The sequence below is a fragment of the Cotesia typhae genome, unplaced genomic scaffold, assembly GCF_013202065.1.
Source record: "Cotesia typhae breed Kobodo isofemale line unplaced genomic scaffold, CoteBio_Ctyphae contig_22, whole genome shotgun sequence".
NCBI classification, from domain to species: Eukaryota; Metazoa; Arthropoda; class Insecta; order Hymenoptera; family Braconidae; genus Cotesia; species Cotesia typhae.
This window is the reverse complement of record NW_027423728.1, coordinates 8,406,592-8,418,395: the sequence shown is the minus strand read 5'-3', so window position 1 is coordinate 8,418,395 and position 11,804 is coordinate 8,406,592. Positions and strand designations below refer to the sequence as shown.

Below are 11,804 nucleotides of genomic sequence, written 5' to 3'. Positions count from 1 at the left end.
TAAAAGCAATTTAAATTAAATTATTCTTTATTGAAACTATTTATAAAATTTTAGTTATTTTGTCGTATAAAAACTCTAACTATTAAATGAAAATGTCGCAATGAATGTAAAAGTAAAACAAAGCGTTGAGTTTATAGTTACAATAAGAAAATTAATGAGTAAATGTAAAAAAAAAAAAAAGATACCATAAAAAGATTTATTTCTTTTGTTACTTTTTTTATTTTAATTTTCGAGATCAGCTCTGGTAGTTAAACTGTTACTCGAAATTGTTGATAAAAAATCAACGAGCAGTATTTTTATCTCCTTTCAAGATTTGTTTTTTTATTTTATTAAAATTCAATCTTATAACTTCTGCTCTTTTTATAATTTGTCATGAATACCAAGACGGAAGATATCATGTTGACAGAAGAATGAATTTGCCAGTGGCTTCAGCACAAACGTCTGAAAGTACATGTGCGGAGGATCGTCATCAGTCTGTAACATTAAATTATTTTATTAAATTTCTATATTTTTTTACTAAAAAAATCAAATCAAACTTTTTTTTTCGATTCTACTTTAGAATTTTTTATGAAAAATATTAATTATAAATTCAAATTAATATTATTTGTAAAATTAAAAACTAATTAATAGATCATGCTCTGTTAAAATATTAATAAAAAGAATTAATTATAATAATTTTAATGATGATTAAATAAAAGTGATATGTCAACTAGTTTAGGAATCAAGCAAAGGTGATAAAAATTCCTTGAGGTTGGTTATTTTATTTTTACCACGATTCATAATGATTGAACGATCGAAAAGATTTATAGCTTAGATTTAGCTTAGATTTCGTTGTGCAACCCGAGTCTGAAGATGTCGTGCTGCACGAAAAAGCTGGTGCCGATAGGCGACAAGACAAAAGTCTGGACATACGCATGGGGATGATCATCATCGGTCTGCCCAACCATCAAGATAATCACTTTATTTTTTTAAAATTAATTTACCAGATATTTTATAATTTTTTAAATATTTTCTATTAAAGTTAGCAGTTACAAAAAAATTTGTTCCAAAAAATGATTTTTAAAAAATTGCATTTTTTTTTTTTTTTTTTTTTTTTAAATTTCTGTCAATTTTTTTGCCATTATTTATTTGTTAAAAAATTTCTTAAATTATTAAATATGCTAAATTAATTTTTATTAATATTTTAAACATATAAATTATGGCAATTTCTATTATTATTATTATAAACATTCCGTAACTTTATATAATAAATTATTTGATTAATATTAATATTTACCCTCAATCTACCAAAAACACTGATTAGTACTCCACCATCGAACATTGGTTGGGAGTCGACAGACGTTATTGCACGTTCAATTTTTTGGAAACCCAGGCTCTAAAAAAATTATTTAATGTAATTTAAAATGATGATTTAAATAAACAGCTGATTGGAAAAAAATTAATTAATAGTTACATTGAGCTTCTCCATTATTTTAAGGCCTCCTTGAATTTGTTGGCCTTCAAAAGTCATGAACGATGACTCCGCCTACAAGATACCACACATTTAGGTTATGTTTGCTAGTTGATCAAAAATAAAAATAATTAATTAATAACAAATAAAATACTTACGCTGTACAAATTAATTAAATTCGGTCTTTGATTAGGATCATCAAAGAGTGCGTAATATTGGCTGACGAAGCCCTTGCCGATTGCTTCGTACGACGGATTTAACGCCATTATAACGTTGTTATTAGTTGGATCAATTATGAATAATTATATAACAAATTTATTAAAAAAAACTTTTGCCGCACACTTTTAATCGTATCACGATTGACCGATTTGCCGATCGCTGTGAGGTTAAATAAAAAAATTAAGTTCTGTATTAATTAATTGGGGTCTGTTACAGGTATACAGTAGACTATACAGTCGCAAGTCGCAAAATCTTTGCTGCCTTCTAGAAGTCACACTAGCGCCAACGATTCAAACGCACGCACTATAGGTATATTTCTTTCTCACTTTCTCGCAGTATTTTTCACTATACTTAGAGAAGGACAGAGTTGAAATAACATAAAAGGTACCGGAAATCACTTCCATCTTGCTTTTTTTTTTTTTTTTTTAATTACCGTCATCGAACATCTTTGTTTTAAATTTATTTTTAAGTACAACTGATCGATTGATAGCATTATTTTGCATGACATTACAGTTAGCAGCCTCTTGATGATTTTTTAATTTTTTTTTTTTTTTAATAAGAATTTTAAACATGACAACTGACAACTAACTTCAGTATGAGAAAATTAAGTTAGCCGACATTTAAAAATTTTAATCATTTATTTTATTGAAAAATTATTTAAAAAATTGACATGTAAAAATTAAAAAAAAAAAAATAAATAAAAATGTAATTTTTTCAACTACAATTATAATATTGTAAACTTTTGATAAGAATTAAATAATTTATTTATTAAACTTTACTCATTATAAATTTATTTCTAAAAAAAAAATTAATTTATAAACACTCGCGTGATGATAATTTTTTTTTTTTTTATTTGTTTACAAGTGAATTTCATGATCTGATCCTTCAGATGATAAATTTATACGGTGTTTTGTGATAGCAATCTTTATTGAATAATTTATTGTAAATAATACGGCGTAAGTACTCTACCGTGAAGAATAATCATTGTTAAATAGCGTATTACAATGGACAAGCTAAAAAATTCAAGCGAAAAAATAAAAATGGGAAAAAAGGAGCCGAAAAAAAAATTCAGCATATGGAAAATAATAAAAACATATTTTGAAAACTCCAGTCTTCATGGAATAAAATATCTTGTTGAAGATGAGCTTCACTGGTCCGAAAAGTAAGTACTTTCTTATTAAATAAAATAATAGAAATGCAAACAATAATTATATTTTTAATTGCAGAATTTTTTGGATGGTTGCTTGTGGTCTGAGTTGGTGGCTCTGTACTTCGTTGATCATGGGGATTATTTCTGACTTTATAACTCGTAAAGTGGCAATCACAATGGACACAGATTATTTAAAATGGGAAGTTAATTTTCCAGCGCTTCATTTTTGTTTTTCTTTCAGCTCCCGAGCCAGAGATTATGCAACAGAGTATATTTTATATTTAAAATAGCTTTAAGAATTTTATAAATAATTTTCATCTGCTTATTTAATTTTTTTTTGTCAGAATTACAGGCATCAATCCTCGCAAAACATCAATTTTAAGTCGTTTAAGTCACTGGGCAAAAATGGGGTACGACGGGTCACTGCCGAAACCAATAACATCCAACGAATTTGTTCAATTAGGAAAATATGTAACTAATTACAATTTAAATTAATATTTTTAAAAATAATTTAATTAAAAACAAAAAAAAAAAAAAAAAAAAAAACACACACAGATAAAACCAAACTGTGATGATATTTTTGGAGTCTGCATATGGAATGACCAAGTGATTGATTGCTGCAAGTTATTTTTTCCATTATCAACAAACCTCGGGCGCTGTCTTTCATTCAATAGTCTTCACTCAAAACTTCCCGAAGATCCTCATCTTCCTAAATTCACAATGGATCACCATAAAAAAAGTGCGAGATTTATAATTTATCCCAACAAAACAGATTACTGGCATGCATCACATCCTTACTTTAACGTAAAGAGTATACATAATATTTATTAGAAAATAACTGGGTCTTATTTTTTTATTTTTTTATAGTTAATGTTGACGAATCAACTAGAACTTCCAACCGAAAAGGGCGGTCGTGATATAATTTTAACAGTTCAATGGGGCAATCCAACTCCAACAATCTGGGATATAACTCAAGTACCGACCTACAATGAGCCTGGAGTTTTATCTCTGTCCAAAGAAGATCGTCGGTGTCGATTTCCTGCAGAAACTGATAATCTATTTCTTCTAAAAACTTACAACTACCATGCTTGCATGCTCGAAACTCAAATTAAAAAATTTAACGAGAGCTGTGGATGTGTCGGTCATCTCTTTCCCTACTCAGATAAATTTAAAACCTGTAATTCGACGGAACTTAAATGTGGATTTGAAAACAGAGATGCTATTGTTCAAGTGGAAAATGATAATTGTTTACCAGATTGTGAAGAAATAATAGTCATCCAAGATCGCAATACTTTGGACGAAGACAATATTCCAGCTTGGGCTGTTACTAAATTAGAATTTAATATGTTACCTGGACCATTTAAGCGCTATGAGCGATACACTGTTTTTTCACTGCTAGATGTTGTTGGTAAGAAATATTTATTAAATTTAATAATTATTTTTATTAAATTTTTTCAAATTTAAGTTTCAGTAGGAAGCGCTTTGGGTCTCTTTGTTGGTGCAAGTGTCCTTAGCATTGTTGAAATTCCATACTGGCTTTTCATACGACGTGATGAAGACTAAATTTTTTTATTAATATCTTATTTAAATACATTTATTATAAAATGTATTTAAAATATTTGCTGTTGTATTACGATAAAAATTGTTGAATAAATAGCTTTAGAAGTGTATATAAGTTCAAGTTAAACTCGATGCATTGATAAGTAGTCAGTAGTTATGGCTTGTGAAACAGCAAGCTCGTTTGATTTTACAAAAATCATTACCAACGATGACGTTAAAAAAATTGCAAAGAGAAAAGTCGGAAATCAAGTGCAGGTTTTAGCGTACTCATTAAAAAATTATTCAGATGAAAAAATAGGCTTTTTGTCGTCACACTTACGCTTGGTTGTTGTGGTGAAAAATTTAGATGGTTCTTTTGTGAAAAAAAATTTCTTCGTTAAAGTTGTGCCGTACGATTATCCTGACCAGGCGACGTACATAAAAAACATGGAGGTCTTTCGTCAGGAGACTGGATTCTTCCAAGATCTTGTTCCGAAGATGTTAGTAGAGTACACTGGAGAAATTTGGGGTCCTCGTTGTTATTTAATAAAAAATGATGCGTTGGTCCTGGAAGATTTAGGACACAAAGGATTTAAAATGTGTTCCACTAAAATTTTGGATGAAGAATTTATAAAATTTGGTTTAAGAGCTCTGGCAAATCTTCACGCAGCATCTCTGGTTGTTGAAGAACATCTTGGACGGCCGCTTATTGACGTTTACCCTCACATTATTGAGCAAAATTATTTTCTCACTTCAGGACTTCAGTATCAGTGGTACTGTGCGGGGGTTGATGTCGCTGTAAAAATAGCTGAAGATATGAATTTAGAAACAAAATTTATTTCTGAGGCTTGTAAAAAAGTCTTTGATGCAATAAAACCTTCATCAAAAAGACGCAACGTCATAAGCCACGGTGATTTGTGGTCTAATAATCTTATGTTTGACAATTCATCACCTCCGCGTTGCCGCATAATTGACTTTCAGCTTCTTCGGTATTCATCACTTGCAGCAGACGTTGCTCTATTTCTTTATCTTTGCGCTTCGCGCAAATTCCGTGATGCGAAATCTCTGGAAATGATAAAATGCTATTACAATAATTTAATTGAATGTTTAAAAATGAATCCAATTATTAAAGAGTATCCACTGTGGGAAGAAATTATTGATGGATATGAAGAACAAAAGCTTGGTGCTGTTGTTACAGCGACACTCTATTTTCCAACTACTCTTCTTGATGGCAAGCTCGGCGCTGAAATAATGAACAACCCTGAAAGTTATACTCAATTCCGGTACGAGGACCGGAGGGATTTCGTACTTGAAATTATGAAGAAAGATCCGGTTTATAATTTAATGTTGCGAGGTATCGTTGGAGAATTAGTTGAGTTATCTGTTAAACTTGATTCTCTGCCTGAACCTTGTTAAAATAATTTAAAAAAAAAATTAAGAATATTGACACTTAATGTTTCTCGAATTTTATGCTTTAAAATAAAATTCGAAGAAATCATAAAATAAAATATTTAAAGAAAAAAAAAAAAAAAAATGTATTTTAAAAAAAAAAATGTATTTTACAAAAACAGTCGTTGTAAGTCACGACATAACAGAGAATTCCAAGGTCTAGCTAGAATAAATATCAGCCACGCATGTCCAGTCATAATTGATGAGATTGGGATTTGTCTCCAACTCGTCGTGAATATTATTTTTGACGTTGGATTGGTTAATTAATTTTTTTTCCTTATTCGGAGAATCTTTAATTATTATTTTATTTGTGTCCTCATCATCACTGTCATTGGCAGCGTCGGTAGACAATTCGTTGTCTTCCCTAAAATAATATAAAATATATAAAAAATATTGCAATATTATTTACATAAAAAAAAAATTTAAGTAAAGTATTTTTAAAAATAACTTATAAAAGATAATTAACGTCACAACTGAGACAAATAAACTAAAAATAAATAAATATTATTAAACAATATGTATTGTTTATATTATAAACTATTTGTAAACATACCCTGAAGGTTTTTCCTCTTGAACTTTGACTTTCTCTGCGATATGAGCTTTGAATGACAAGACAAAAGGTCCATACAAAATCTTTTTCGAAGGTAACGTGTGCGCCGGGATCGTCAGAAGCTGTAATCAAGGTCGAGATTATTATCAGTAATTTACAATATATTAAATAATAGTCTAAATTTATAAATATAAAAAAAGTTTAAGTAGGATTTAAGGTAAAGCCGCGACCTAAATTTATACTTTTCGCAATTTGCTTAGAATCGAGGTTGATTCATCTGTACGTCTATAAAGCCCACGTACATCCTCTGGCGTTAGCACTGTTTGTCATAATAAAATAAAATAAAATAAAATTAAAAAAAAAAAAACATTTAAATTAATTGGTCTGAATTTATACATATGAGTATATTCACACGTCAATGTAAAATTGTTTTTTTTTTATCTTACAAAGTTTGTCTCTGTTTCTATTTCCTGCGCTTAGAAATCACGGGGCGTTTATTGTTGACCCAACTGATAAAATATAAAATAGGCGATAAATTTTCCGGCAACACTATTTGACTGTTATCATTGTTAATAATAATAAGTGAATGATCACTTGGTAAAATAAACGGTTTACTTTGTAGCTAACACCTTCCCCACTTGTCAACAGCAGATTATGTCAGATCAATTGCCAGAGCACTGATCCTCCGGTCACTGCTCTCGATGCTTAATAAAAATATGTACTGCTCTTAAACTGGTGAGTAACGAATTTAAGGAACAACACGTCAAGTTTATTTAAATATTTTCTACTCTGCTATGTATCATCTTCTAAGAAGTCTAATTAGAAGAGACACTTACAAGCATCAACGATCATTTTATTAAATGTCTTTAATTATTTTCCAGTTATTTATATACTCCGAAATTTTTTTTATATAAAGATAATTAAATTGTTTATAATAAACAATTAAATTGTAAAGAAAAGAAAGAGAAAATACGAGAAAGAGATGAGAAAAAGGAAACTCGGAGGGGAGATTACGGTCTATATTAAATGATGCCGAGACTTATGAAAGACCAGTAGTAAAGTTACTGTTGAGTTGACTGATTCAGAACTCCTATAAATTAAATTATTAATTTTAAGAATTTTTTAATTAAATAAATTTTTTTATAAAAAAAAAAAAAAAAAAAAAAATAAAATAAAATAAAATAGTTTGTCGAATTTCCGAGGACTATTTTACCATAAAACTATTGAAAGATAGTGCGAATGAATTTCAGTATCGTGTTTCTTTTCTTCTTGACGATTCTCGGCGTAGTTGTCCACGGATATCCCGTGAGCGACCCCGATGCCGTAAGTATTTTTATCATAATTTTTTAGCTTTAATTAAATAAATGAAAAAAAATTAAAAAATTGAAAATGTCGGCTAACTTTAGTATTATACTTCAGTGTCATATTTTATCTGCAAATTATTATTATTATTTTTTTTTTTTTTTTTTTTTAACAAAATAAATTTATTTGAATTTTTTTTTTTTTTTTTTTTTTTTTTTTTAATAGGCATTTGAAAACATGAGACAGATACCTCAATGGCACTGTCTACGTTACAGAAAATTTGACTTAGTACGACGTTGTAGAAATTATCGTCTGTCAAGAAAACACTGACATACCAGGATCAAGCTGGCTGGTATACTTGACAAAATATCATTCCAGTGACCTGTAAGATCTACTTAATGTCTCAGATAAAATTTTCCAAAAAACTCTCAAGACTTTTTAAAAGATAATAATTGTAGTAAAATAGAAAATGAAAAAATAAATAAATAAATAAAATAATTAAACAGCTTGAAAAATATTTTAACAATCCTTACCTCTTCAGCAATACTTTTTTTGCTAGTATTAAATTGATCGTGGAAGAAAGATGTTTCGCGCTCAATACTACTGGCTGTCTTTTTCGCTAACATGTGACTAAAAGCTGTCGCTGGTAAGCCACGACCTATTATTAAGTTTTCCAAAGAAGTAGCGGCTTCGGACTCCGTCTCAAGAGTCAAAAGTTCTTGATTTGAGTCCAAGAAAAATAATTTAGATTTTCTCTGCCATTTTTTGTAGTTCAGAACACGCTTTTCATGAGGATGTGGAACAAAACTTGCGGCCAGCACTGAACTGTTGTCTTCTAAAATATTTTTTCTTATGTACACGGGAGTTGAATTCAACGGCGAGAATACAAAGAGCGTGTTATCTACGGTAAAAACTGCCATAAAAGCTGACAGTGAATCCGTGGTGAGAGTTGTAAGTCTTAAAGGCACACTCCAAGTCATACTCAGAGTTAAAAGATTCCAAACTGCTATGTGCTCAGACGAGGCAGAAACTGCCATATGACAAGCCTCGAATTTTCCAAATTCAATGCGTCTAAAATTATTTTTAATTAAATTATTAATTATTAATTTAATATTTATCAAAATAAAATTTACTTACTTAATTTGTTGAGGATAACGATTATTTGTTAAACTACATTTAAATGTATTTGATTCAGGTGTCCAAATTGTTAAACTAGAACCAAATCCAACACCAAGAAGAGAACCATCTTGTGAAAATCCAGCATCGGATACTGGCAATTCACGATATAAACCTACTCCATAACATTGCCAGTGTCTTGTTTTCTCTATTAAAAATTATTTTAAATGAATAAAATTATTATATTTGATAAATTAAACGTATTGAATAAAAAGAAAAAAAAAATATATATATATATATATATATATTAACTGTAAATTGACGAAGCTTGAGATAAATTCCATAATTTAAATTTATTGTCTTCGCCAGTTGTAACTGCTAAGACGTCTTCTTCGTCAAATGATGTTCTTGGTTGAAATTGAAGAGCATTAACACCGTATTCATGTGGTAGTTCAATGGAAGTATTTAATGAAAATCTATAAAAAAATTTTATGAAAATTAATTATAGTTAAAATAAATTTTAAAAATCAACTTACACTTGTTTTTCAGTATCATAATGCCAGAATTTTAATCTGACTTCAGGACATGATATTTTATCATCACGCTCTTCAACGGTAGCCATCCACGATCCATTATAATTTAATGCTATTTTAGTAACTTCTGTATTAACAATAATTATACTACGTGATTGGGACAGTAAATTTTGGGCAGTTATATTGATCTAAAAAATTAAATATTAAATATTATTTCTAATTTTTGATAAATATTAAAGATATAATTTCTACTTACATTATAGAGTAAACTTTTTGTCTTGGGATCGAAAAATTGAACATGTCCCGTCCGACTATTGAGCACTAAACTCCCTGTTCTTGGGTCAAGAGTCAATCCAGCTGGAAAAAGATCTTTCTGGGATACACCAACACCCCAAGTAAAGTTCTGAATTACTGCAGTTAATTTTCTCTGAGGATTAACGACAATTATTCCGTTATCCAAAGTCGAAACAGCGACGTATAAATTATTTGGAGCTATCGTAAGGTGTTTGATTGGCGCAGGAAGTCGAGGAAGAAAATCTTTTTTAGTAGAGTCTGATAGAGTCCACTTCACAAGAACAGATTCATTTCCTCCACTGTACATGTGACCACCTGTTGAACGTAAAATAAATTTTTTAATCATTAATTTCCAAACAAATTAATTATTTACGAATATTACCAGATTTACTGAAAACAACTTCTGTTACTGGTAAAGTATGCCAGTGATAGGAACCATATGATGCTCTTTGATTAAGAATGTGTCTCCATACTGCAACTCTTCCACTTGAATCACCTGTCGCAACACAATCTTCTTCAGGATGACCGGCAACACAAGTGAATCTACGGCCTCCAAAACCTATTTTGTGCCTAAAAAATTGTTGATTTAAAATATTAAATATAAATTTTTTTTTCTCATTTTTTTGTTTAAAAAATTTTTTTAAATTAACAAATATCTGCTAAATTAATTTTCTTATTTTATTAATTTTTAATAATTAATTAAGAACTTACAATTTTCCTGAGAAATTTTTCGCCGGTTGTAAAATATGTAAATTAAGATCGTGAGCTACCGCTATTAAATTGGTTCCATAATTTCCTATAATATCTACATAATAATCTGGAGAGTTAGCGCTAAAAATTAAATAATAAATTAGTAAGCCAGTTTAATTAATTTAAAATAAAAAATTAAATGTTTTATATAGAAGAAAAAATAACTTACTAAATATTGTGGGATTTTACAATACTTCCATTTTCTAAATCAAAAAGAACTAGTTGAATATTATTACTGGATTGTACGTAGTACGTAATAAGAGCTTGTTGTATATAATTTTGTCTTACGTCAGTGCTATGAACAATATGAAAACTTCTTATTTTTAGATTTTTGTTAGTTTTCAATTTCTGAAAATAAATAGTATTATTAATAATCTAAAAAATATTTGTAATTTTATTTTTAAATATTAATAGAGACTAAAATTTTTTTTATAGTAAATTTATTAATAGAAAAAATTTAGTAAGTAAAATGGAGTAAAAAAATAAAAATTTATGTTTTTATTAAAATTACCAAATTTTTAGTTATGAGTCCATGAGTGTCCCAATTAATTAAGACACCATTTTCGGTACAACCAATAATGATACTTAAATCATCTGAATATGAAGACCAAGCTATTCCAGCAATTTTGTTATCCGCTGGTTCTAATTCACGTACAAAATCACCGGTTTGGGTGCTGTATGCTCTGATTACTTGTTTCCATACTACGTACAATGTTCTGAAAAATAATTATTCATAAATAAATAAACAAAGTTAATTATTTTATCACGATACAGATTAAGAGACATTTAATCATTTAAAAAAATTTTTAATCAATAAATTGGAGCAAGAAATTTTTTTTTTTTTTTAAATGAAAAAATTTTCAAGTGTTTGCTAATTTAATTTTCATATTTTATTTTGAATTAAAAAAATGGATTTAATACAAGGATTGATATTGAAATACTTACTCTCCATCATTAGAAAAAAGTGGACGATGATCAATAATACTTCCACCGCCTTGTCTCTTAACCACTAAATCATCATTCATAACATCATTGGCATTGAATAATTTATTAGTCATTTGTTCCTTCATTTTGTTAGTTTAAAATATATTTAAAAATTTTTATACGCAATTAAAACATTATTGCATGTTATATCAACACGTGGAATCACTCTAACCTCTTTAATTTATTTTCAAACGCATATTCTCACATGTACTTTTTTTTTTTTTTTTTTTTTTTTTTTTATTTACTGTCTCCTAGAGGGCTGCATGACAGATTTTCAAAATTTCTTTTTACTATTATGATTGTTTTTTTGAAACTAGATGACAGCGCCACCTGTAATTTTTAAAAGCGCGAAATATGAACTGACGCGTGCGTTGAGGATTTACTAATAAAACCACGTGGTAGTAAAACCAAAAAATTAATTATTTTCTAAACGACAAAAAAAAAAGTTTTATTAGTGTTTAAAAATGT

General features: G+C 28.7%; 4 protein-coding genes and 1 long non-coding RNA gene across 6 annotated transcripts; 3 read left to right on the top strand and 2 right to left on the bottom strand.

Moving 5' to 3' along the window:
- Positions 1-195: 195 nt before the first annotated feature.
- On the bottom strand, positions 196-1,917 carry Ntf-2 (nuclear transport factor-2). Its single transcript, XM_074238178.1, has 4 exons — positions 1,609-1,917; positions 1,454-1,525; positions 1,277-1,375; positions 196-474 (listed from the first exon to the last, which is right to left on the bottom strand). The coding sequence occupies exons 1-4, from the start codon at positions 1,714-1,716 to the stop codon at positions 361-363; spliced, it is 393 nt and encodes a 130-aa protein (XP_074094279.1). The 5' UTR covers positions 1,717-1,917; the 3' UTR covers positions 196-360.
- Positions 1,918-2,484: 567 nt separating this feature from the next.
- On the top strand, positions 2,485-4,534 carry Ppk13 (pickpocket 13). Of its 2 annotated transcripts, XM_074238661.1 has the most exons (6): positions 2,487-2,831; positions 2,896-3,087; positions 3,164-3,290; positions 3,375-3,623; positions 3,687-4,227; positions 4,285-4,534. In XM_074238661.1, the coding sequence occupies exons 1-6, from the start codon at positions 2,674-2,676 to the stop codon at positions 4,380-4,382; spliced, it is 1,365 nt and encodes a 454-aa protein (XP_074094762.1). In that variant the 5' UTR covers positions 2,487-2,673; the 3' UTR covers positions 4,383-4,534. The 2 variants fall into 2 exon arrangements, with proteins under 2 accessions (XP_074094763.1, XP_074094762.1); XM_074238662.1 differs by lacking the exon at positions 3,375-3,623 and having other exon boundaries at positions 2,485-2,831.
- Positions 4,391-5,789, top strand: LOC141524634 (uncharacterized). The gene has a single exon (XM_074238663.1). The coding sequence runs from the start codon at positions 4,536-4,538 to the stop codon at positions 5,772-5,774; it is 1,239 nt and encodes a 412-aa protein (XP_074094764.1). The 5' UTR covers positions 4,391-4,535; the 3' UTR covers positions 5,775-5,789.
- Positions 5,790-5,894: 105 nt separating this feature from the next.
- L(2)05287 (WD repeat-containing protein l(2)05287) lies at positions 5,895-11,539 on the bottom strand. Its single transcript, XM_074238660.1, has 12 exons — positions 11,298-11,539; positions 10,864-11,068; positions 10,522-10,700; positions 10,314-10,433; positions 9,985-10,172; positions 9,565-9,917; positions 9,312-9,496; positions 9,088-9,251; positions 8,797-8,983; positions 8,193-8,730; positions 6,361-6,479; positions 5,895-6,171 (listed from the first exon to the last, which is right to left on the bottom strand). Exons 1-12 carry the CDS (start codon positions 11,420-11,422, stop codon positions 5,967-5,969), a joined length of 2,568 nt encoding a protein of 855 aa, XP_074094761.1. The 5' UTR covers positions 11,423-11,539; the 3' UTR covers positions 5,895-5,966.
- Positions 7,524-8,162, top strand: LOC141524636 (uncharacterized). The gene is made up of 2 exons (XR_012478737.1): positions 7,524-7,680; positions 7,885-8,162. It is a non-coding gene; the product is annotated as an uncharacterized LOC141524636 (long non-coding RNA).
- Positions 11,540-11,804: the final 265 nt, after the last annotated feature.